The sequence below is a fragment of the Lepus europaeus genome, chromosome 9, assembly GCF_033115175.1.
Source record: "Lepus europaeus isolate LE1 chromosome 9, mLepTim1.pri, whole genome shotgun sequence".
NCBI lineage: Eukaryota > Metazoa > Chordata > Mammalia > Lagomorpha > Leporidae > Lepus > Lepus europaeus.
Genome location: NC_084835.1, coordinates 93,475,915 through 93,501,392, shown reverse-complemented (window position 1 = coordinate 93,501,392; position 25,478 = coordinate 93,475,915). Strand labels below are relative to the sequence as shown.

Genomic DNA, 25,478 nt, shown 5'->3' with positions numbered 1-25,478 from the left:
TGATTTGATGCCCTCACCTCCATTTACTGCTCCCTATGTTATCTCATGATTTCCAAGGGTCTTTTGTGTCCCCAGGGATGTGCAGGAGACAAGCTCTGCCTCTAATCTGGGAGTCAGTAACGTTATCTGAACAGCTGCCGGCTGTAGAAAGGGTGGTGTCAAACCAAAGTACCTCTTTTAGGGGAAACACACACATGAGCATGCACACATACACTCTCCTGGAATGAACGATCTACAAGGCTGCAGAGGCCCACAGCTTGAGCTCTGCCATGCTAACTGATAGCCTATGACCCACTCTCCTGATGCTGGCCAACCCCATGTCTGCCTTCCTCTCTCAAATAGGACCTGCCCCATCCTGCGGGCAGGAGCCCTCCGCAATCACTAGAAGACAGAGTGCTGGGGGGAACTGGCAGCTGCCTTTGAGTTCAGGAGCAGCCTTTCTTCTGCAGGTGCCTTTATCAGCGGCATGAGGGAGGGAGAGGCAGGGGAGAAAAAAACGAGACACAAAGGTTGCTTGTCACAAAGCAGCCGGAAGAGAAGAGCTTCCCATTCTCCTCAGGGCTCTGGCCTCAGATGACAGCTGAGTACAAGCGGAATCAAATCAGCCTTCAGCTCTTGGTCTGCACCCCAGCAGCCACAGATACAGCCTGCACTGGAGCTGTCAGTCAGGCCGGAGTGCTCAGTAAATGCCCGTGATTAGCGCCTTCCTCAATTGGGAGTGTAAATGGAGAATCACAGCTCACTCCTCAGAGGAGCGGGAGCCACACACCCATTAATTTCGACGGAGCCAAATGTAAACAGAAAATGAGCGTTCCTGTACAGTCTCCAAATTTTACTTCCCCTGCTAAAATGTTGGGGAGGGACAGATCCTTCCTCTCTGACGATCTCTTCTCATATTTGAAATGATCTGTATATTTGACATTCTACCAAATGATTCTCAAAGGGAGCCAATGAAAGCCCCCGCACCCCCATTTGTCGGTATTTAAGGCTTAATGAACTCTTGGCGAGTTCTCTCCTCCCAGAGCTACATGTTTGTTATTGCTGCTTAATGGTGATCTGTCCAACACTCCAACATGCCAAGAAGTCTTGCTCATAATCAGAAATATAGATTTATTAACTGGTTGGTTAATCTACAGAGAGGTTTTCTGGAGAGTGCCACATTCACTGACAACTACCAAACCCAGCTGTGCTCTTTATAATTAAATCCCAGGCATTCTCCAGTGAGAGAGGGCTCAGGGTCCAGCCTGCCCAGCCCGCCCCAGCCTCCATGTCACAGATAATCTCCCTCAGCTGTGTATGAATTTGGACGGAGAGAAAGACATTCAGAGCTCTAAGCCTTTGGGTGCAAAAGATTCTCTACAAATGCACATTCAGAGTAAACAAAACCCATCAGGCCCCTGCAAGAGTCGGACGCCTGATTGCACTAAACACATCACGATGGAATCTGCAATTGGCAAAGTAATTGGCGTTATTACAGCTGATGGGGAATTTCTGATGCTGCCCGTGCTCTCCTTTGAAATAATACTCAGCCATTTAATTTGTCCAGCTCTCGTTTAGCTGATTGCTCTTTTCTGCTGGAGTTTATCAAGAGTGAAATGCACACTCTCTCCCTCTAGAAGGCTGCAGGCTGAGATTTCACAGGAGTTTTCTTTTTGCTTACCCTTCCCTTTGCCTTACCCACGCCTGCCTTGGCCACTGTTCACAAGACACCAAGATGCCACTAATGCAAGAGGTTTGAGGTCGGTGGATCAAACTGATTTCATTCAAAGCAGTCTGTTTTGAGTCCTCACTCCAAAGTTACTTGTTCACTCCTATTACACCATTACATCATGGTCAAAGACAAGTAAACTTCTAAGTCTTAGAAAAAACTCACATACATTGTTAGCTCCAAAAATATGGTAAGTGATAGGGGACATCTTTATTAGAATCTCAAAGCCGGAAGGCATTACAGAAAGATCAGAATCTGTATCTATGCATTTTTTGTTTGGGAGCTCTGTTTTGACCTCTCACACAAACAGCCTTAGAGAGGGTTCTACAAATATTTACTGAGCATCTACTTTTTGCTGGGAGCACACAGATTCTTTTTTCACACAATGCTCATCCCCTCATTCCCCACTGTGGTATTTCTGTTCCTACCCGGATCAAGGACTAGGAAGCCAAATTTAGCCAGCTGCATTTTCTCACAATGCAGATAAGGCTGGCGTCTGGGCACTGAATTCTCTTTTTCCCATCTGAGCTACTTGCCCTGTCAGCATGTCAGAAACAGACTGCCTGCTGAAACCAGAGTCCCACAACCAGTGTGCCCTCCTCAGCAGGTGCCAACTCCTTTGGAAGATCCATGAAATCAGAACCTACGTGCCTCTTGAATCACCTCTATGTCTTCTTTTGCGCATAGAAACAATTAAATTTAAGAGGTGTGGACATCATCACATAAAATGCAAAAAGCATCCCTCTAAGAACAATGCCCATGCCTTTGTGTAGTTCCTCACTGATGCTGCTGGACAATAAATCACTGTGCCTGTGATTCTTCCATAGGGTCAGAGCCAAAGGAGATAACCAGAAATATGCTGACTATCCTTGGACACAAGACTGTTGTTGAAATCAGGCATTCTAGTGATTGAAGAAGCTCCTAGTGCATTTGTTAAAAATCATTTTCAATACTTGATAGCTGTCCTCCCACCACGGGTAAGAGATGGAATGAAAATGCCATTGGTGGGAAGAGAAGGAAGCAATCGGTGAAGAGTGTCTCCTTCTCAGTCTCACAGTCCCTCCTCACTCTTGGCCTATTCCTATTGGTCTCGGTCCTACTCTGCCTTCTTCTGTGGTCATTCACCCAGGATCAGAGTGCCTGCCATTTCTTATGATGAATGGCAGGTGCCATAAACAGACTGGTGAAAGAGGGGCAGGTGAATATGGATGTGTGTATGTGTGTGTGTGTGTGTGTGTTTGGTTTATGTTTTTATGATTTTTCTTCCTGGGTAATCCCAAATGCTAGTCATATTGTCTTGGGAAGCTGCAGTTTGTGCTCTGACCTTGGCAGCAGCCATCTAGGATTAATTTCAATTATGTAACTTGTAATAACAAGTAATAAGTTAGAGCAGGCATTTCTGGAGTTTACCACACATCAGACACTATTCAGTGGGCCTATTTATTCAATCTTCCTCAACATCCCATGGGAGAGGTTTCCTTCTTCCACTCTGAGCAACATAAAAGTTAAATAACTGTTGGAGGTCATCCAGCTAGTAGAGGGCAAACTTAGTTTGGACCTGAAGTGGTGCTTTTAACTACTCAACTATTAAATAATGGGAAATGTTCTCCATGCTTGATATTGGTGCCAGAAAGTTGGGGGAGATGTATGGTTATGCTTTATTACTAAAGGGGCATACATTGTTACTATTTATAGTAATAAAGATCACAAAAGGATCCTGCAAAGCTTTTCTGTCCTGGGCACCATGGACTTGAGTCACCTGTTAGAAACAGACATTCTGCCACAAACTCTGAAAACAGGTGAGAGGTGCAGAAGGAAAATAATGTGCAGAGCTGCAGAGGGTAGGGGAAGAGGATGGCCATCATCATGGAAATATAATTACGGAGAAGGCTGTCTGGAGGCTTCACTCAGTCTCCAGAGGCAAACAGGAGAGTATAAGAAGCCACTGGAGATCTCTGAGTCATTGCACTAGGACGACCTTCTGGTGGGGGGAAGATGGGCGGGTCTTCTCATACCTTTCAACCCACCCCTTCTGTTTGATATGGTGGTTAGAAAGCAGATGGGGTAAGCGTGAATTGTACACGAGTGTTGTAGGTTGAGCCAGGCAGTAGGGTGAGGAAGAATTTAAAAAGGGAGTTTGTTGATTTGTTAGAAAGGTACATCTTTGTCTTCAGGAGACAGGTTCAGGACCATCTTCAGGGAAAGAGGAAAACATCTTTTCTCAAGCCCTACTTAAGGCAGGGTTTGGATTTGCATTTAATAGGACAAGAGGTTCATGGAAAAATAGAATTATAAAAAATTATTCTAGGGACCAGTGTTGTGGTACAGCATGTTGTCACTGCCTGAGATGCCCGCACCCATATGAGTACCCATTGGTATGCTGGCTACTCCACTTCCTATCCAGCTCCCTGCTAATGCACCTGGGAAAGCAGCAGAAGATGGCCTGAGTACTTGGGCCCCTGCACCCATATGGGATACCCAGATTGAGTTCCAGGCTCCTGGCTTTGTACTGGCCCACCTCCAGCTATCGCAGCCATTTGGGGAGTAAATTAGAGTAAGGGAGATCTCTCTCTCTCTCTCTTTCTCTGCCTTTCAACTAAATAATTAAATCTTTTTAAAAAAGTTTAAAATTATCTCAGTGCAAAAATTCTTGAATTTTTTTCATATTAAACAATTTCCATGAAATTTTTGGAGACCTCTTGTAGTACATATGAGTCATTCTTAGACATAAAACTGTATAGGACAAAGCCATACATCAAACTAAAATTTTAGACACAGAAAGATCAGATGCTGTACCTCAGTCTACAAATAGGCACAGATATTTGAGATACAGCCAAAAACCTCGCTGGCCCCAGGTTTCAAGTGAGCAGAAACACAAGAGGATTTCTAAGTTCATATCCAGTCTCTTTTACTAAAAGGACTGAAGGGAAAAACAAGGACACAAAAGTAGAAAACAGGAAGACAGTGGAAGGAGCCACAGCATAATTAAACATGTGGAGTCTCAAGGGATCATAGAAATAATTTAATCTTACACCCTTGTTGCTAAGGTCTTCTGTTTTTGTTTTTGTTTTAGAGGAGAAAACTATAGTTCAAGGGGAAGAGAGTGTCATTCAAAGTAATTCCCACTGGCTGGCTTCACTTTGTTTCTATTTCTGTTCTGAAAAGTTGAGTTTAAATCAGATTTTGAGAGGCTCCATCATATTTGAAAATACTGTAGAGTCAAGATAACTTACACTGATTCTCTTGATAAAGTGGAAAAATATTTCTGCATGTGAATAACCCCCTTCTCTCCCAACACCCACCTGCCATCTATCAATTTTTCCTGTGTGTGAACTTCTGCACATTAAGTTTGTTTTAAGTCAGGCCCACCTGCATACGGCCCTCAGATGGTTAGAATATCTTGGGAGTAAGAAACAAAATATTCACTGATGTCTAAAGAGATTTTGTATCCCCGGAGAACTTATTAAGGCTTCAGAATATTCCACTGAAACACCAGACTCTCTGGAAAACACCTGGAGAACTTCTCTCCGGGACCAAATGCCAGTGTTGGCCTTAAAAAAAAAAAAAAAAAGTCTACTAAAAACACTGTCAGGGAAGGCAAAACAAAAACAAAACAAAACCAACAACTAGATCTACAGTATGAAACTGTGAATGTGAATTTCATATAAGAAAAGAAATAGCATCAGTTTTGGTTTCAGTGTGAATGTGAGGTGTGTATGCATGTGAACGAATATTTTTGTTAAAATGCTGTTAGCATCACAGATGTCCAAGTCTAGTAAGAAAAATAATTAAATAGGTTGCCTTAGGTATTATGGGAAAATATTCATGTTATGTGTAGATATACTAAAAGCTGCAGGACACATACCTGCACAGGTGTAGTCATGAAGGGGGGGAGTATTATTCAAAATACAAATATTTATGTATAGGCTCCTAGAAGAAAGAAAAGAAAAAGCAGGAGGCTAAATCCCACCTTTTCATTGAAAGTGGAAAGGCCCAACACTGGATACTTAGAACAGAGATTTTCAAGTGATTCAAATGGTAAGGAAGTAGATTTTTTTCCACAACACCTATTTTTGTATGAATACTTTGGTAAAAAAAAAAAATAGAAAAAGTAATTAGTAGGAAAACAAGCACATGCACAGATATCATGGAAATGTTCAATTCCATAAAAAATTTGGAAGACTTCCTTTCCATTTCTAGGCATGTGTCATGGTGCATCAGTGATGCACACTGACAGGCCAGCCTGGTTTGTGGCTCGAGCTCTGTTCAGTGCTGAATCAGAGAGCAAAGTTACATGGCACAGCCGATGCAAGGCTAGGCAGAGAACGGGCCTGCAGAATGAAATGTGTGCTAAGCAACAGCCTGAACAAGAGGGACTCAGGGGACCCATCATGCTCTGGAAGCCAGGGGATACTTCATGCTAGCCACCTACATGCATTCTCCCTTTGAAGCCATCTCCTGAAGCTGGGTCTTTTTGCATATCTTTTCAACCCACAAAGGATGTCCAGATAGTAAGCACAGAAGACAACCAGACACCCAAATGTTATCAGTTGCTAGTTTAAGATCTTGGGCAAATCTCAACTGTTGAATAGAAACAGCAGGAGCTGAGCACAGATGTGGGCTTAGAAATCACTAAAATAAGTGTATCATTTAATTTGATCTTTCTGCAAGCTTTTTGGAGTACCCTCATATTTAAGTGTGAAGGTACTTTCCATCCTCTCAATGACTATCTCTTCACTTCAATTTTTTTTTTAATATTTCTTTGCTTATTTGGGAGAGAGAGAGGGAGACAGAAAGAGAGAGAGAGAGAATCCTCCATCTGCTGATTGCTGATTCACTCTCCTAATGGCTGCAACATCTGGGGCTGGTCCAGAGCAGTCAGGAGCTGGGAACTCCATCTGGGTCTCCCATATGGGTAGCAAGTGACAAATATTTGGACTATCTTCTGCTGCTTTCCCAGGCTCATTAGCAGAGAGGTGGATGGAAAGTGGAGCAGCTGGGACTCTAAACAGCACTGCAATATGGGATGCTGGCAACACAAGTGGCAGCTTAACTAGCTGTGTCATAATGCCCTAGCTTCATTCTTTAGCTAGAAAAGGGGGAGCTTGATTTCAATCTAGTGGAGCTTCTGAAAATATCAATATCAAGGCCTTCCTCCAATACCAATTCAATCTGAAATGTTGAGGTGAGGTTTGGAGTCCCACATTTTTTCCCAGTTGTAGACTCTAGGTGTTCTCTGGTGCCTCTCTCTGTTTTAAAGTCACGGGAAGAGGCATGGGAGGAGCAGGGCAGCACAGGTAGCAGGGTTCCCTTGCACTTGCCTTGCTTTGGGATGGTTCTTCCAGAAACAGCAAAGTAAACAGTGTGTGGTGAAGGCAAAACAAACCAACCTGTTTCCCCATCACTCTACATCCCATACTCCTCCCTCTGCCCCAACTCAGTTGCTCCCTTTGAGGAATAAGAAACCACAAGGACACCCCAATGGAAGTCTGGGACAGGAATGGAAGAACATAGAAATTCTTTGCCAAGGTGAAAGGATTCAAACTGTTCCATAGCAGTTCTATCTACTACACTTAGATGTGGAATTGCTTTTCCATAGACACTGGCAAAGGTGAAGCAAACTCTACGATACACAAAAATAAAGAAGACTGGGCTGCTTGTGCTGGGTTTACAAGTGGCCAGACTAGATCTGTATTATCTTAACCATGGAGTTGCTGTCTTATTTAAGCTGATGTAGCACCAGTGGTCAAGTACACAGATGCTGGAGCGACTGCCTGGGTTCAAATCCCACTTTTGCCATTTGTGGGCTTTGTGACCTTAATCTTCTGTGCTTCTAGGTACTTACTTGTAAAATGGGGATCGTGTGATTACCAATTTCTCAAAGGCATTGTAAGGCTTAATAATATAATGCATGTGAAATTTCACAAACACTTTCCTGACACAGAGTCCACTTTCATTAAGTCCTTGTCCCTACACACAAATGAAGGTGGTGTGAACTCGGTTTGAGTCCAGTAGAAGCTGGGCACTCTGACATGTCCAGAGCATCCACGTCAGTCTTTTTAATTGTGGAAGCTGAACTTGCAGACAGCTGGTGTCCAATCACACAGTTGAGTCAGATAATGGTGATTCTGTTCTGAAAAACATGATTGTTCTAGAAGAACTCATGGATTTCATGCTAAAGAGAGGGGTGTCGTCAGAAGGCTCTGACTCTCCCTCTTGGCCCTTTCAGGGCAGGAACAAGCATGTGCATGGACAGAAAGCACCATGGCGGAGACATGGGTTCCTGCCACATCCTGCTCCAATTTGCCCTTCCTTTTCTGCTGGGAGGTGGGCACAGCCAGGATTTCTTTCTACTGTATTGGAAACTCCAGTCAAGCTACTCTTCACTGAATATGGGTATTGTGCGTTATAAACTTCTGGTTAGGACTCTTGGAGCCCAGGAGTTTTAGTAGCTGGCTGTGTTTGCTGGTGACCTGTGAGTAGCACTGTTTGTGGAGCCAAGGAGGAAAAAAAAAAGGTGTAAGTGCTCACTAAGGGAGGACAAAGCCCTCCTCTTCTGAACACTGGGCCATATCATTCTTAATCCAGGGGTGAACACCATACTTTCTCTGGGCGTGCACTTTGATGAACAGGACTTCCAGTATCCCAGCCAGCCATGCAGGTGCTAGCTCTGCTGATTCTGCCTCTGCAGTCTCTTGAGTCCATCATCTCAGCGCTGTCCCCAACTCAGCTTCATTGCCTATGGCTCCTTGTGAAGACCAATGACACGGGCTAATAGCTGGCTGCTGGGTGCTCTTCATTCCAGCAGATCCTCTACCAACAGAGGAAACCTCTTGTATCATTGTTCTGACTCTTGCCTGCCTTCACACCTTTAATGGCGCCCACTGTCTCCAGATAGATGTCAAAGTTCGAACTCTGGATCCTGATTCAAACTACTGAAACGTACAATGGAATGATCGCAAAACTGTGATAACGAACTTCTTATTGGAAATATTATAGGATTAGTGCTAATTTTGATGGGGTGATAATATGATTGTGATTGTATGAAAAAAAAGAAAACTCTTGTTAGAGAAACTTACTTAGTTTATTTTTATGAAATAACATGATGACTGGGATTTGTTTTACAATACTATTCCCCCTCCAACAAATTAAAATAAAAGCCAAATAAAGTGAAATATAAGATAGACAAAATTGTAATGATGGTTGAAGCAATAGTGTACTGGGGCCAGCTCCTATTAGCTCTGGAGAGCTGCATGGCAAAACCTCTGCAAACAGGTAGATAGAGAATGGATACCTTAATGTTGGTCATGATGGAGACAACTATACCACAAAAATCAGAAAATGTTACAAATTAGCCTTTTTAAACAACAAGCCATTGAAGCTGAATAATAGGTACATGAGCTTATTATACTATCAGGCCTACTTTTGTGTAACTTTGAAAACTTCAGATCTATTTCCCAACTATTTTTCTAGACTTTTACAATCTGAAATTTTGCTCTCTCTCATTTTCCAAGTAACTTCCCACTATGCTCCTTTGGAGACAGAGCCATTAAAATGCGCCAAGTGTAGTGAACACAGCCGGAGCATTGCCAACACCATCTTGGCCTTCATCCAGGATCTGCTTGCCCATGAATAAGTTTTCAGCCTCCTTCTCATCCAACTTGACCCAGGTCTACAACACCTCTGCCTAGAAGACTTCCATGCTTACCTCCGATGGATAAAATTCCTAATTTACTCTGAAATTCTCTAGTGGAAGAAAAAACGAATTCACTGTATAACCTCTCTGCCCATTTGAGAGATTGGGATAAAGTTCCTGGCTCCTGGCATTATCATGTCCTAGATACTGGGTGTTTCACCATTTAGGGAGTGAAACAGAGGACCGAAGACTCTTCCCCCCCACCCCCCATTTTCCTCTCTCTGTCACTCTTCCTTATAAATAAATAAACAAATCTCTTAACAACAAGAACAACAACAATGGAAAACTAGGGTCAAGAAACGTTAGGTAGCTTCCCCAGGGTCACAGAGCTAACATTAATGGCAGAACAATCCAGAATTGTCAAATGCTGAGGCTCAGTGTAGTATGAGTGTACAGCAGGGAACCCAATAGAAGAGCTTTGCATAGATTCCTGAGGAATGAATGGTGATTAGGTAACTGCAAGTACTGTTTTCTCCACAGTAAAAATTATTTACCTACATGTCCTGGTTTATTCTCTTCTCAGCTAATGGCTACTGTAGTAGCCATTAACATTTTTTTTTAAATTCATTAAAAATGGCTATGCTTCACATGCAGCTAATGCACTTGCCCCACACTTGTAGGATTCCATTTTTCTGTGAAGAAGTATCTTCTCTCACAAATGAGAGAGAATAGAGCAGGTGGGACCGAGTCTGCTGGTCTGTGCCCCCTCTGTCAGGGGAAGTTCTTTATAAGCTCAGTTTTTGGACACTGTGGCTGGAAATGGAGAGCTGCATTTGAATTGGGAGCCAAAACTACAGCTATTCTGTACCACACCGCCCAGTGGCAACCTTCATACCCCTGTAGGAACTAAGAAATAAAGAAGAAATATGCCAAGAAGCCTTGGCTGCTATTTGCATCCTAGATGAGGGCACTGGATGTTAGGATTTGCCTTGGATTGCTCCTGTGATCTCAGTCTGCAAAAGGAATGGAATGTCTAGCGGGAGGGGAGTGGTAAATAAAAGATGCGAATAGTACAAGAATAACCAGCGGCTGGCAGGGACTTGAAAAGCATGCAAACAGAAGAGGAGGTAAAAAAAAAAGTGTATAAAATATGATACTGAATACAAATTCCAGTAGATGTGTATGTCTACACAGAGCAAAGACTGGAAGACTATTCACCAAAATTTCATTGTATTTCTGGGGTAGAATAACAGGAGATATTTTTTTCTTATGCTTTCCCATGTATTGCACATTTCTACAATGAACACTCAGAGCATTTATATTAGGGAGAAAAAATAATAGAAAGAGAAACAGAGAGGAAAGCGTATGTGTATTTTGTTTTAATGCCAGCTCTTGCTCCTCTTGAGGTGGACATTGAATGGTCTGACAAAGACAGGTGGAGATCTGTATTGCCATGCTGCCAAAAACTAGAGAGGGGGGCACTCAAGTGTGTTGGTTGCTTCCAAAGGCAAGAAGAGTAGGATGTTAGAAAGCAAAAGATGTGCTTTGCGGGGGAACTAAAAGAAGAGAGCAAAGTCAAGTTGGTTTAGATCTGAATTTCAGAAACTTTTCAGTCTATGCCTGTGAAACCAGCTGAGAACATTCCCAGCCTACCCGCCCCAGGGCCTGCCTCCAGGAGGCAGTTCTAGTTTATGGTCCAGAGACCAAGCTCACCAGCTTCAGGGGCAAACACCTACTGCTAACACCTTAGAAAGCACGGGCTCACAGATTCTACCTGCAGTCCTGTGCTTATTTCCAGGAATGAGGATGGTATCTGTGAAAATTTGCAACCATGGGGAGAAAGAGACAGTGGCTTGCTTCCTCTTCTCTGTATATTCTGGAGGCAAACAGAAGGACAGAGACAGCGCAGCACAGCCTAATACTGTTATTGCTTTTCACACGTTCAAAATCACCAAAGATCAAGGAAGAAATCAAGACTGTTTTCATTAAGAGTTTGTAGCAGGAGCACATATCAAGGGAACAAAAAAAAAAAAAAAAAAAAAAAAGAGGAGAAAAGAAAAGAAAAGGGGAAAAAAAAAATCCTTGCCCATTGATGAGATAATTGAGATAAGCATGAACTGTGCAAAAGCTGAGAGACCAGGAAAGGAGTCTTCAGGAGTCCTTACTTGATGATCAGTGACAGTCCCTGGGAGGCAACCTACTCAGGAATTATTGTAGGCTCACTTTCACTGCAATCCAGGGAGAGAAGGGGAATAACAACAGAAGCCAACAATTTGGTGCCTGCTGTGGAGCCATAGGGGGCAGCTTTCTGTTTCTGCTTGGAAAAGCACCCAAAAGGGAAGTGTTGTCTTGAGACACATCCGGGCCTTTTTGATTTAGGAATGCACTGGAGAATTAACTTTGATCTAGGCATTACACCCTGGCCATAAGACGCCCAGGACTTCCTGGCTTCTGGAACAGGCCTCTTAAGGAGTGAAAAATACACGTGTATTCTTTCAGCCTCAGGGTGGATGACACACAAATGGGATAAAGTGGAAGGGTAGGACAGAGGCAGGGGAGAGGGCCTGCTGCCATGGAAACTGTGGACTTGCCCGTGGGGAGTATGGAAGCTGATGTTCTAGAATTGTGCCGAATGTTATGGTGTACCTTGATTATCTGTAACTTTTCCATTACTTGGGAGTGCATTTTAAACTTAAGATCTAAAAATGTACTGTTGGACAAGTGTGTGGCACAATGGTTTGGGCTGCCCACTCCAGTATTAGAGACCCTGGTTTAAGCTACTTTGCTTCTCATCCAGCTCCCTGCTAATGAGTGCCCTGGATGGCAGCAAATGATGGCTCAGGTGCTTAGTCCCTGCCCCGTGTGGAGACCTGTGTGGAGATACGGACTGCTGGCTTTGACCTGGCCGAAGGTCAAAGTGAACCAGCCACTGAAAGACCTTCATCTTTTTCACTATCTCTCTGGGTTTCAAGTAAATAAAAATAAATAAATAAATAAATAAATAAATAAATAATTTTGAGTGTATGCAAACAGATATGAGAGAATATGATCACCTCAGAAAGAAACTGTGACCGAATCATTCACAGGTATACTCACACTCCACCCTCATCCTCACCCCCACACTCACATTCTCTCCCTCCTTCTCTCCCTCCCTCACACACACAGACACACACACACACACTTCATTCACACATATACACACACACATCAACTCTCCTATATACACATTCACTCACATATACTCACATATTCATATATCCACTCACATGCTCACTCTCGGTCTTTCTCTGACACACACACACACACACACATACACAGCCCCCTGCTGTAAACTGTCTCCTTAAGAATACTTTTTGAGCAGCAAATCAGCATCACACAGATCCTTTTCCCTCTTCACTTTTAGGGATTTTCAGATATGAACTCTTTATCAGGCTCCTCTGTATGAGAGTGTAGGTATGGAGGTGAGAGGGTGAATGTTGATTTTCCTCGTTGATTTGCATCCCCTGGCTCAACTGGAAGTTTGTATGATCACAGGAATAACTACTTTAATTAATGATCAGGTTTCAGCAGTTGACAAAGGTTTACTGGCTGTTTGTAAAACCTCCCAGTGCCCCTGACAGAAGGATCAATAAGCTGTGATCAAAACATTTCCAACTGGAATGTGGACTTATCTTTGGCTCTCACCAACAGTTCCTTGATTTGGCTCATTCTCTTCTTCCACCCTCCGACTCTCTGCCCTGTTCCTGCCCCCAGTTCTCTGTGTGATCTGGAGCCACGCTGCCTCAGCACTGGGGCCTCAGATTCCCCAGCAGTAAAAGAGAGCTCACAGGATGTGAGCCAGCTATGGCACATACAGTGAGGGCACAGCGAGCTTTCGCATGTGACAGGGTCTCAAATACATAAAAACATTCCCACGTGTATGGGCTTCCTGCTGTTAAAAATAACATGCTCAAACCCTGGAAGTTTACTGCCATTCACTGTGATGCGTTTCCCACAAAGGCATCGCACATGGGATCTGAAGGCAGGCACTGAGTTGGAAGTGACAGAAAAGGTCACATGGAAAGGGGGACAGGGCCAGGGCCTGGGGACCACAGCAATCAACTGTGGATTTACCTTTCTCTGAATACATGATTTATCTATTCTGGGCTTTTAGAAGAGGACATGTGTGTGTCTGCAATATATTTGTGTGATTTGTGGTATTTATGTTGGAGACTGACTCCCTTTCCATAGATAGGGAGAGTTGTTTTCTAGCTTCATCCCTGCCAAGGAGGTCTCAGAAATCCCTGCCTGCACTCTCTTGTGGTTCATCCATGAAGACCTAGGCAAGCATTCTGCCCAGAGATAACAGGGGCATTTTCTAACCAAGATCAACAAAACTTCACTGTGGGCCTCTGCAGGAGTCTGAGATTAACCTGGTCACCAGACCAGGACTGCAAGGCATTGGCATACAAAGATAACAGAAATGTGAGTATCCTGTCCAAAGAGAAAGAAATAAAGGGAAGAATTCCAGCCCCATCCCACCCTCCTCCTCTTGTGGATCAACACTTTCCTAGGCTGGGTCTCCTACTGGCCAACACTCTAAGCATCTTAGTCTAGATTATTTGTTACATTACAAAGAGAGAGAGAGAGCGAGCTTTGTCCCACATGGGCTGAGTGAAGAGATGGAAGGAGAGAGCAAGCTCAAATAATTCTTATGGTTGAGATATTGAGTCAGAAAAGCTGGAAATTCAGGATGGAGGTTTCTGTTCTGGTGCCAGATTTGTTCACAACCAAACTATGGATCATTTCTTTGCCCGGCACTTAAAAAACAAACCAGTGGAGCTTACCTGTGGCTGAAATCCTTTGAGGTCGCTGGCTGCAAGGTCACTGGCTGTGAGGAGCTGGAAAAGAACAAAGGAGTTTTCCTTAGTGATACTTCTCAAAGTTTGCATACAGTATCCCCAAGAGGACTGGCTAACCAGCCATGGACCTACAACAGCCTGCACTGGAGCTTAAGAAGCAGAACTGCAAAAAACACATGCACTACTCTGGGCTAGGAGTCTAGACGAGTGACTTGCCAACTGGGTGTGCACCACATCTCCGGCCTCACCACCTCTCTTTCTCTCTGCCCCCTCCCACCTTCTCTCTGTGTGCTACCAGCTCTTCAAGGAGTCTCAAATTAGGGATCATGGGCTGTGAAGGGAGTTTATCAGTCCAGACTCCCTGAAATTATAAGAGTGACTCTGTAGATGTATGCAAGGAGACTTCAAAAAGTTTGTAGAAATGGGATTAAAAGAGGTTTATTTTGGGGTGAAGATTTTTCATAATATGCATCTTCCATGAACTTGTTCAAGACTTCTGTATGCAAATTTTTGACCAAAAGAAATTACTTTTTAATTCCATTTTTCCACAAAATTTTTGAAGTATCCTTGTGCATTTCCTGAGGCAGAGGGTCCCTGAATTTCTTTTTGCTATCAAAGCAGTTTGTTGTACAAGTCAAGAATGATTGCTTGTGAGACAGCTAAACAACCCAGATCCTCTAAGAGGGCTCCATTCTTTCTGTTTCTCTTTCTGTCTGTCTTCTCTCTCACTCTCTCTCTTTCAGTTAGACCACTAAAATGATCCTTACCTCTTCCTATTTACATATGACTCAACTTCACCTTATCCTATGCTGCATGATATTTTATACATTATTCAGATGTCCATGGCTTACAGTTTAAAAAGTTGTATAAAATATTAGTGTATATTGGTTTTATACATTTTTGCACCTCTATATTTAATAAATATTAAATGATAAGGCTAACATTTTGAATATTTTTACATGCTATCCATGGTTTGGTACCAGAAAAACTTCCATAAAACATATGATTCATTAATGAAATAATCAGATGCTTATTTTGATTCAAGGAGTGTGACTACTAGCTTTGTTAGGCCTGGAGAGCATTTGTGAAAAATAGGAACGATTTCATGTTTTTTGTAACAATATTTTGTTTGGTTCAAGAGAGAGGAGTCATGCTGGGCTCCAATACTTCCAGCCTTCAGAAAAGCCCAACTGGACTTTTTAGCTTCCCTGAATAACTCCACCAAAAATGATACTTAAGTGGTGTTAGAGTTGGGATACAGCAGAAAGGAGGTGGACATGGTAAAAGCTGTAGTTTCTTCCCCACACCCAGTCCTGTGGAACAGACTCCCCAACAAGGATGGTGTCTCCTAGTAAATAGCCAGTTCAACCTCTGTGTTGTACTATAACAACACAGCACAGCAAAGGACCATGAGGCCACCTGGTTGAGTACTAAGGGCCAAATATAATTATAAGACTGAGTCCATGCCTTCCAAAACCCACTGATGGAAGGTCAGACGTGTATATCAGAATGGGTAGAGTCTAAGCATCAAGCTGAAGACAAGGTAGAGTGAACAGGGTGCGGTTGTTGAAATAACACAGAGTTTAAACTGATACTTGAGGGCTCTAAAGGTGGCAGGGCAAGGTGCTTCAGGTGGGAGCAGCTGAAAGAACAAAGATAGGGGGAAAGGACACAATAATTCCAACACAGCTCCCTGTGCACTGATGCAATGGCAGCCACAGCCAAACCGCAGGACAAAGGGAGGGAACGATGTTACACTCAGGATTTTCTGGGGGCCCAGTGATACATGGGTTCCCGCTTTTCTTCTTGAATCTTCACAACTTCCTCAAGCAATACAAAGTGCTTCCATTTCATTAACAAGAAACTGAGACTTCCAAAAGTCAAATAACATTGTCAAGTTGCCATGTATTGGTCCCATGTATTGGTTGTAGATAGATTTAAGATTTGAATCCCTAATTATATTTTCCCCCAACTCATGCTTTCCCTTCTACAATAAGATGCCTCTGAATTTTAGCTCATTGGAGACCATCTGTTGAGGAGACATGGCATCAGGGAAACACTGAGTCCCAGAATATTCTTCAAATGAATCACAGGCAGTAACACAAAGCCTATGTCCCATGAATGCCTTTTTTTTTTTTTTTTTTTTTTTTTTTGACAGGCAGAGTGGATAGTGAGAGAGAGAGAAAGGTCTTCCTTTTTGCCGTTGGTTCCACCCTCCAATGGCTGCTGCGGCCAGCGCATCTCGCTGATCCGAAGCCAGGAGCCAGGTGCTTCTCCTGGTCTCCCATGCGGGTGCAGGGCCCAAGGACTTGGGCCATCCTCTACTGCCTTCCCAGGCCATAGCAGAGAGCTGGCCTGGAAGAGGGGCAACCGGGATAGAATCTGGCTCCCTGACCGGGACTAGAACCCAGTGTGCCGGCGCCGCAAGGTGGAGGATTAGCCTGTTAAGCCACGGCGCCGGCCCCATGAATGCCTTTTAACTAACCCTTCAACTCAGACATTTTCATTTATTTGATTGGTAATGGCCATCTACTCTTTGGAATTTATCAGTGAAACCTATGCCTTGAACTTGAGCTGGGCAGGCTAGGGTGAGGCTGGGGAGGAGGGTCAGAAAGGCTGGGATGAGGTATGGATGTGAGAATAACCTTTGCAAGGGCATACCTTCATATGTTAGCATCAAGGAATCAGAGCTCAGATTTTGCAGGGCCTAAGGGCATAGTTGTCAGAGACCTTTCAACAGCTCTTCACAGGTTCAACAGGGAGGCAAAGAGGCGTGATACCAAATCATCTAGTTCTTCCTAGTCCCGAGGTCATGAGACTAAAAATAAACCACAACAGTGTACAAAGAATCCTCAGATATGCACTACTGCTTTGTATCAGTGATGCTGGGATTGAAAAATGCCCAGCTCCATTTGTTTGACTGCAAATAGAGAGGGAGCAGCTCGGGTTATTATTCATTATGTTTCTATCTCAACAAAGTTAGGATGATCCCTCCCTCCCTAGAAACTTTAGATCCTCTTTTCTTTGATGTATACAGTTCATTCCACAGTTCATTCTTAATTTTTAAAGTTCTGTTGTATACCATTGCATGTTTTTTTTTTTTTCCTTTGTTTCACGTAATAAGAACATGCCCAACAAGACTATGGTTTACGTGTTATTTTATGCCAAGTCTGTATTTCTCAACTTGCTGAGAAGAGTCTGGACATACAATGAGTCACCAAAAAACCTGTTGGTCAAATGACTTAAAAGGAGAGTGGAGACTATTGTCACCTGAGGTGAGGAATAGAATGACTAAATTGCCAAACCTAGAGAACAAAAGTGTGAGATGGGGACTTAAGGCATCCTTCAAGCTGACAAAAGGAAATGGCACTCAGCACCTAGCACACTGCCTGCATGAAAAAGGTGCTCACAGAGTTGAATGAATTAATCATCTCTGATGATGGGAACAAGCTCTTCTCTATCTGCTGCCGGTTTTAAAAGAGAATACCGACTTAAACCTCAGTGCAAAAGTCCAAGGTTAAATTTAAAGAAGAACAGAATGAAAGGGGTTGAATGGGGAACAAATCCCAATAAGCAGACAGAGGTCTCTCCTTTTTCTCTGGATGAAACTATAAAATGAACATTAAAGGGACCCAAAGCAGTCGAGAAGTGTTAGCGTATCTGGTGATGAGTGGGAGAATAAGGAGAGCTGGTTTTAATCCACTAACTTCTAAAACTTCTGAGTTTCTTAATAGAAGATTCTGATATTTCACCACAAGTTAGTGTGCATTGAAGGCACGATGTGACCTAGAAACTGGCAAGGGCAAGCCTTGTAACCTCTCCTCTAAATGAGTCCAAAAAGAACATTGTGCAAGAGGTCCTGTCTTTCCTTACAGCCAAGCCGTAGCTCCGCACCTGCCTTTCACATCATGGGGTAACCAGAAGCACAAGATGGTGGGCAAAATACAGCACCTGGGCTGTGAATCTTCACAAAGCTGATGATTTCCTAGAAGTCTACACATTCTGTACAGGGAAAGGGGCAGATGCTGGCCCTAGGCACTGAAGTGTGATGCTCAGGTGAGGACACTCAGTTAAGAATGTCCTCATGTAGTTCATAGCCACAGACACAAATATGAGGACCCCACAAAGAAGTTCCAGTCTTATAGTGTAAAGGACTGAAGGAGACAATTGAGGGTGCTTGGAGGGGACAAGAAAATCACAGTGTCATCTGTGGACTCAGGATCCAGCTCTGCTGGGGCATCTGGAGTGAGGGAGACAGGTAGGCAAAAGGACTCCTCCGTGCACCTCTCTCTCCCACTTCAGCTGAGTGGCTCTGCATTTCCAGGCTATTTCTATGCAACTTCATTTGAAAGCCAATATTCTGTGACCCAGCAAATTTTTGAAACTTTATTTTGCACAAGGAGCTAATAAGTGACACTTGAAAGATAAAATTTTCAGTTACAGTTACCAACAGCCCTAAGTGGGTTCCCAACTTCTCCAGTGTCTGACTATACCCCTGCCAGCAACAGCCCTGTCCCATTCAACACTAATACCCAGACACAACTTGCTGTTGACTTCTGTCTTCAAGGTAGGTCAGGTGTGCCCAGGAATTCAAGGAAACTGAGGCATAGGCAGAAAGAAATAAGCATGCTTCTCCCCTTAAAAAGATGGGTATGGAAACTTCTCCACTGCTCCATCCCAACTTTGTCCTCATTCTGTCCCACTGGGGACAGTTCACTACCTATGGCAGCCTAGCCATATGGGGAGAGACTTAAGACAAGGAAGCAGAGAGGAAAGAAAATGAAATTGTCATGGCTCTGGGGACTTCAATCAGGCTGAAGTTAATGAAAAGGATCTTGTCTTTTCCCAGGATGGCTAAATGTCTGCACCCCTCCCAGTAGAGGGCTGAGCTGGTATTGGGGAGAAGGGCAGACCGAATTACATTTAAAAGGCAAAGGAAGGAGAAAATTCTTTCATCTCCCCACTGGAGCCAGGCAGTGTTCCTAGCGCCCAGCTCAGAGCAATCTCATTCCTGACACGTCTTATTGCTCCCTGGAACAATCCACACTCAAAATATCAGACGGATGACCCTGCTTTCCATTTTTGAGAAGCTGCAGCTTTCTCTTGGTGAAAATTCAGGTGGTGGTTTTCGGAGTTTGCTTGTTTCTTTTTGTCTCTATAACCTCCAGGGAAGGTCAGGGGACAAAGAGGGTTAGAGGGGATGGAGAGAGCCAGAGGACTTGCAGGAGTGAATGAGCACTTCCTCAGTTTCCTTGGGAAAGATATGTTGTTGTCATGTGCACCCCCCACCCTTGCCTCAGCTCTTACTGGGAGTCTCCATTCAGTTATCCTCACCCCAAACTGCCCACAGTGTAGTTGTAGCCAACAACCCTTGAGATCTCCACGGGGTAGGACTGTCCCTCTCAACAACTACCATCCTGCTTACAAACTCCTATAGTTTCCAAAGCTCGTCCACAGGAGAGGAGGAGGCTGTTTCATTACAGTCCCTGTTCTCCCATCCTGGGATCATTTTTTCCCTTCGGCTAGCCCTTTATCCAAAGCAGGCATTACTTTGGGACTAACATACCCTAAGTCCCCAGTTAGAATGATGATTCAGGACACTTGTAGGGGGTCACTGATGCAAGTGGGGGGGTATGTGGATCATGGTGGTCATCTAGCCCCATGGATCCCAGCTTCATGGACAGGCACTAGGCACTTGGAAGCCCATTGGCCCTGGAGTACTCTAGGTCACTGAGTTCCAGAGAAGGAGGTGCTGGCATATGCAACAGATGGGTGGATTTATAGAAAGTTAAGTAGGCAAAGGAACAGAGTAAGAGGGCTTTGGATAGAATACATGACCCATTTTCTACTTTGCCCTTAAAGATACCATCCTTTTATTAAAAAGCCTACTACTTCATTCCTATTTCCTTTCCTATCTTGTGGTAAATGGATCTTATTCTATCTCTATTTTGGGAGGCATCAGAGGCTTCTTACTCTGACTATGGGATGGAAGCTGAATCCTTTCTCACGCCAGCCCCTCAACCCACAAAAAAAGGGCAGAACAGCTGACAAGGCAGGCAGTATCTCAGTGAGTGGAGACAAAATCCAATCAGATGTGTTTGAGGATGCTGGAAATAAACCAGCTTTGCTCTCTCCTTGGAAAGAGCAAACTAAGGCCGAGAAAGGTTAAGTTACTTACTCAGTGGAAAAATAGGACAACAATTTCAACCGTATGAACACAATCCAAAGAAAGTCTGAAACACTCAGACACTTGGAGACAGAGGGATTCTGAGAACAGCAGGAAGAAGTTCAAGGTACAGCAGAGAGCAACAGCCCTGGAGGCACCAGTCACGGAGGAGCACACATCCGTGGTCTTGGATGTGGGATAGAACTAACAGGTTACTTCTCTTCACAGGGAAGATGAACAGGACATTTTGATACACCAGAGCTTTGGACTCATCTTAAGTGTGAGCCTTGTTCTGTGACAACTCACTATGGGATCTGTCATGGGAACACTTAACCTATTCGGGTGACTGCCTATCTTCTACCGCGACGGCCATTAGAGGGTGAACCAACGGCAAAGGAAGACCTTTCTCTCTGTCTCTCTCTCTCTCTCTCTCACTGTCCACTCTGCCTGTCAAAAAAAAAAAAAAAAGATTTATTTATTTATTTGAAAGTTAGAGTTATACACATAGAGAGAAAGAGAGGCAGAGAAAGAGAGATGTCTTCTGTCTGCTGGTTCGTTCCCCAATTGGCTACAATGGGCAGAGCTGTGATGATCTGAAGCCAGGAGACAAGAGCTTCCTCAGGGGCTTCCCACATGGGGGTAGGGGCCCAAGGACTTGGACCATCCTTCACTGCTTTCCCAGGCCACAGCAGAGAACTGGATAGGGAGTGAAGCAGCTGGGACTCCAACCAGCACCCACATGGGATGCCAGCACCAAAGGTAGTGGCTTCACCTACTACGCCACAGTGCCGGCCCCTGACCACCTGTCAGTAAACTCTGTGTTCTCCCTGGCCCCACTCTTACAGCATTCAAAAATGCCTCTCTCATGTCAGGGTTGAAAAAGAGATGGAGGGAAAAGTATCTAGTCTCTTTTCTGCTCTCTCTGTCAGCAACTTTCCTGCAAGTGCACACACATACACAAACCCCTAAAAGCTTGTGTGCACTTTCCTCAAGAAACCATAAGCAGAAGGTAAGAGGGAAGGACAGGGAGATGGCTCCATTATTACTTTGCAAATAGGACTCTGTAAAGACAGTCACCCAGACTGTACACCAGTTCACCATCCCAGTGAGAATGAAGTCAGATTCACATCCTAGCTAAAGGTAAACAAGCTTCCAATTCAAAGGCGTTGGTTTTAATTGTCAAGGCATTTGTGACGGGCAGAGACCATGGGTCTGACTTTGCAACAGGCTAAGAAGTTACACACATGAAGCTGTTATCCTAGCTGAGCTGTGTCCTTTTACTAAACCCTCTCAGTCTCCTGGAATTTTAAAGGTTAAACCTGAAACCACCAACACCGCCAGTCTTCATTTCAGGCTCCCTGCCCAGGGAGCAGCAAGTATAACTAATAATAACTTTGTATACAACTCCATACAAGCTTAGTCTTTACTGCTTACATTTTTTATTACTTTTAAATGATAGGGTTACAATATTTAAAGGTAAGGTCTTTAACAAGTTCCCATAGATATATAGTCTAAAGAGATTTCATCTATATATCTATATCTATATCTATATCTATATCTATGAATCCATGTGGAACCTTGTACATAGTACCCATGGTTTGTTTGAGTAATATTTATATCTGGCTGCTGCCCAGGTCACAGCTCTTTTAACTTCTTGATGGAAAAGTCTTTAATCCTCTACTTTGCAGATTAGAGCTATAACAACTAATACCTAATGAAAGAAGAGGCCCATGAAATCTATAATCTAGAACTCACTGATATAAGAGTCTTGTTTTATTTTACCTGAACCTGGTAAACCTATGAAAACCTCTTTTTGAATTCTCCAAGGAGAATTCTTTCTACATCCATTGTTCCTCAGACCAAGAAAACTGGATTTCATTGAGGGCATCTTGTGTGGTATTAGGCAGGAGGCTTTGGCAGGCAAGCCTAGAGTCAACTAGCTGAGTAAGCATTTCAGTAAAAGTGGCTCAGGAGGTCTAGGTAGTCTCTGAGGTTAACAGCTAGCAGGTGCTGGAATGTCTTGTGAGCCTGGTATGGCCAACTTGGATTCTTTACACTTATACATCAAAATATCCTGTGAACTTCTGGTTCTTTCTGCAATGTGTCTTGTTGGAAGTTCTGCTGGGTCATCTATAATGTTCCCGACACTTTTAAATGAATCATGCACAAGAAACACTTAGAACTGTGGTTTTCAAACTGTGCCCTAAGAAGCCCAGGATTTCAGAGAAGGGCCTTGGGGACGTTAGTTGGGTGAGAGCCACTGAGGTAGGGCATTCTATGCTCCCACTTTATAAGAACAGCACAACTCATACTGGTATTTTATATAGCATTTCCATATTCAAATCTATTGGATTTAAATTTTTATAAAAAGAAAATTTTGAAAACCATATCTCGAAAGGGAAGGTCTCTGAAAAGGTAAGCAAGCCCTTAGTGTTACCAGAATTTATCTGGGGAAACAGAATGAATCAGTTCCCCTCTTTAAAGATGCTAACATTGTCTTATAGAACAAGACTTGGTGCAGAACTACAACAGTGCCTTTGGTACTTGAAGTGACTTAGTCATTGGGAAAATGCTTTCTCTTCCTTTCTTTACACTTTCTGCAGGCAGTGATGCCTGCTGGCTTCACCCGAAGTTCAGCAAACTACACGCTTAAGAAAGCACAACTAATGGACCAGGGAAGGAAACAGCTAAAGATGTGCTAGTTCTCAAGACCACATTGCAGGCTCCAGCTCCTTTCCTTCTCAAATAATTAAGAAATCACATTGGAAGCATCTGTGGACTCTTACCAAAGTCCGTAAAAAGCCAGTAATGAAGATTCCTTCATTGAACATTTGCCAAACCAAGATGGACATTGAGGGAATACTCACCTGTGTTTCCCCTGTCTCAGTATTTGTGAATTTCTGCCTAGATCTGACCTGATGATCTACTGACTTGGCTCAGGTGAATATCAAACTTTATAATTTATCCCCAGGAAATTGATTTATACCCTTAGGCTCACTTAACAGCAATGAATGGAAAAGTTAGAAGGTGCTCACTTCAGAAAGTATCTGAACATGGAGTCAAAGGCTCTGCTTCTCAGCTCAGTGTAGCCAATTTGGCAAAGAGTCGGAGTCCCTGGGGCCAAATGTGGAACCATTAATCACAATTACAGGTGTATCTGAAAGGGATGAAGCCAAGCTGGACCCAATGATAGCTCAACCGTATAGATACAAGCAGTCATAACATTTATGAGCCTCAGGTAAAACAGAAGGAGCTCCTCCAGAAAGCTTGCCCTGAACTCTGAGCAATTATAATAGGAAAAATAACTGATTTTTCAGAGTCTATTTATGCCTGCCACTGTCCCACATAGATGCTTTAACTTCATTATTCCTCTTAAACTTCACATTATCAGTGTAGGAGAATATTATGTATTCCAATTTATAGCTGAGAAAATGGACTCAAATTGGCTCAATAAGTCACCCAAGATAATGGAGGCAAAAGTGGCAAAACTGGAAATCGAACATGGCTGTGAATCATAGCAAGTCCAGAGTTCTAAGCCATCCATGACTCTCTCAGGAATTCCTTCTTAGAATGCTGCTATCTCCCTCCCTCCCCTGGTATGGCACCCAGTGACATTGGTACTACCATTTGCCAGACCCCAGGTGACTCCCTATGCAGGTAAGAGTCACGCTTTCCAGAAGCCCCAAGCAACATCACAGTGTAAGCATCTAAACTAGCATCCCTGCCTTCCTGATTTTCTCCTCAGCTTTTCTGAACTCAAATTTTGTTCCAAGGAGCTTTACTCCTGAAGCTAGAGAATCAAGGAAATATTAGAGTGTAAACTCACTGTACACTGCTGTGTACATTGTTAATTACCATGCATTTCTTCTCTCCCTAACCAGGTTTACTCTCCTGCTCTTTCTCATTTTTTTCCTCCTTCCTTCCTTCCTTCCTTCCTTCCTTCCTTCCTTCCTTCCTTCCTTCCTTCCTTCCACCTCTCTCTGCTACTTTCTGTCTTCCCTTCCAGCAGACGAAGTCATGCCAAATTCTAGGCACTACTACAGATGTTAGGACTCTGCATGCACCAACAAATACTTTCTATGGATTAGTTAATGGCATGAAATCTTCTCAAACACCTCATAAGGTAGTACTCTGATTATACTGATTTGACACACGAGAACAAAAAACTTACTCAAAGTCCTAGGGTTGTAAGCATCAGATCCAGAAGACACACTCAGTTCTCTTTGAATCCTAAGTCTATGTTCATTCTCAATACTGTATGCATGTGGCTCTGCTAGCAATCTAAGTATTGCCATGGATCACCACATCCCACTTACAAAAGAGCTTCACTTTTAGATACTAGCTAAGATTGACAATAGTGAGGCATTTATAAAAAAGGATAACCAATCATGGGAAGGGGATATCTGATTCTTGAGGAAGAGTAGTAGCATTGTAATCATGCAAGTGGGTACGTTTGAATAATATAGAGAAATGGGAAATCCAAAATAGGTCTGTAATTAGAGTCAGGAAACAGATGGCTATCATGTAAAGTTTGAATTCCTCACAGCATAAGAAATAGAGCCTGACAGAACACAGGGGCTGGAAAGCAGGCTGCAGGACCTTCAGGAAGGCAGACAACAACCATTTCTATCCAAGAGAAGAGAAGTGAAAGGCAAATTCTTCCCCTTCTTAGCCGGAAACAGTCAACAGCACAAACATTTTAAACAATGTCCATTGTATCTCTGTTTACAGTATTATTCAGCATTTTTAAAGTCACATCAGATATTCATATACTTAATTAACCAACTGGAACCCATTTGCTTATATATTTTGCTATTGGTTGAAGTGAAAATTCCAATGAATAGCCTCTTGAAAACTGTACAACCAACATGCAATCCCTTCCTTGGACAGTCCTGCTAGTGAATTAGTGTTACAGGTTCCATAAGGGCTGGGGATGGGTCGTGCCACTCCCTGGGATTGGAAACTCTGAGGATCAAGACATTTGGCTGTTTCCAAAATGAGTCTTCACCACTGACAGGCTTTTACAGGATCTGAAGATGCTTTCAGTATATTAAGAAAACAAAACATCTTGGAAAGCAGGACTAGATTCTGAGAAGGACAACTATGAAGAAGGCATGGCTCTTCAGA

The 25,478-nt window shown here is 43.3% G+C and overlaps 1 protein-coding gene across 2 annotated transcripts in view; it reads right to left on the bottom strand.

Annotated features, from left to right (window-relative positions):
• SETBP1 (SET binding protein 1) overlaps positions 1-25,478 on the bottom strand; it is a 393,524-nt gene that overhangs the window by 186,902 nt on the left and 181,144 nt on the right. For both annotated transcript variants that reach the window (XM_062201596.1, XM_062201597.1), the window contains exon 3: positions 14,171-14,224. In XM_062201596.1, the coding sequence (XP_062057580.1) occupies positions 14,171-14,224 (54 nt within the window). The remainder of the gene's footprint in view (positions 1-14,170; positions 14,225-25,478) is intronic.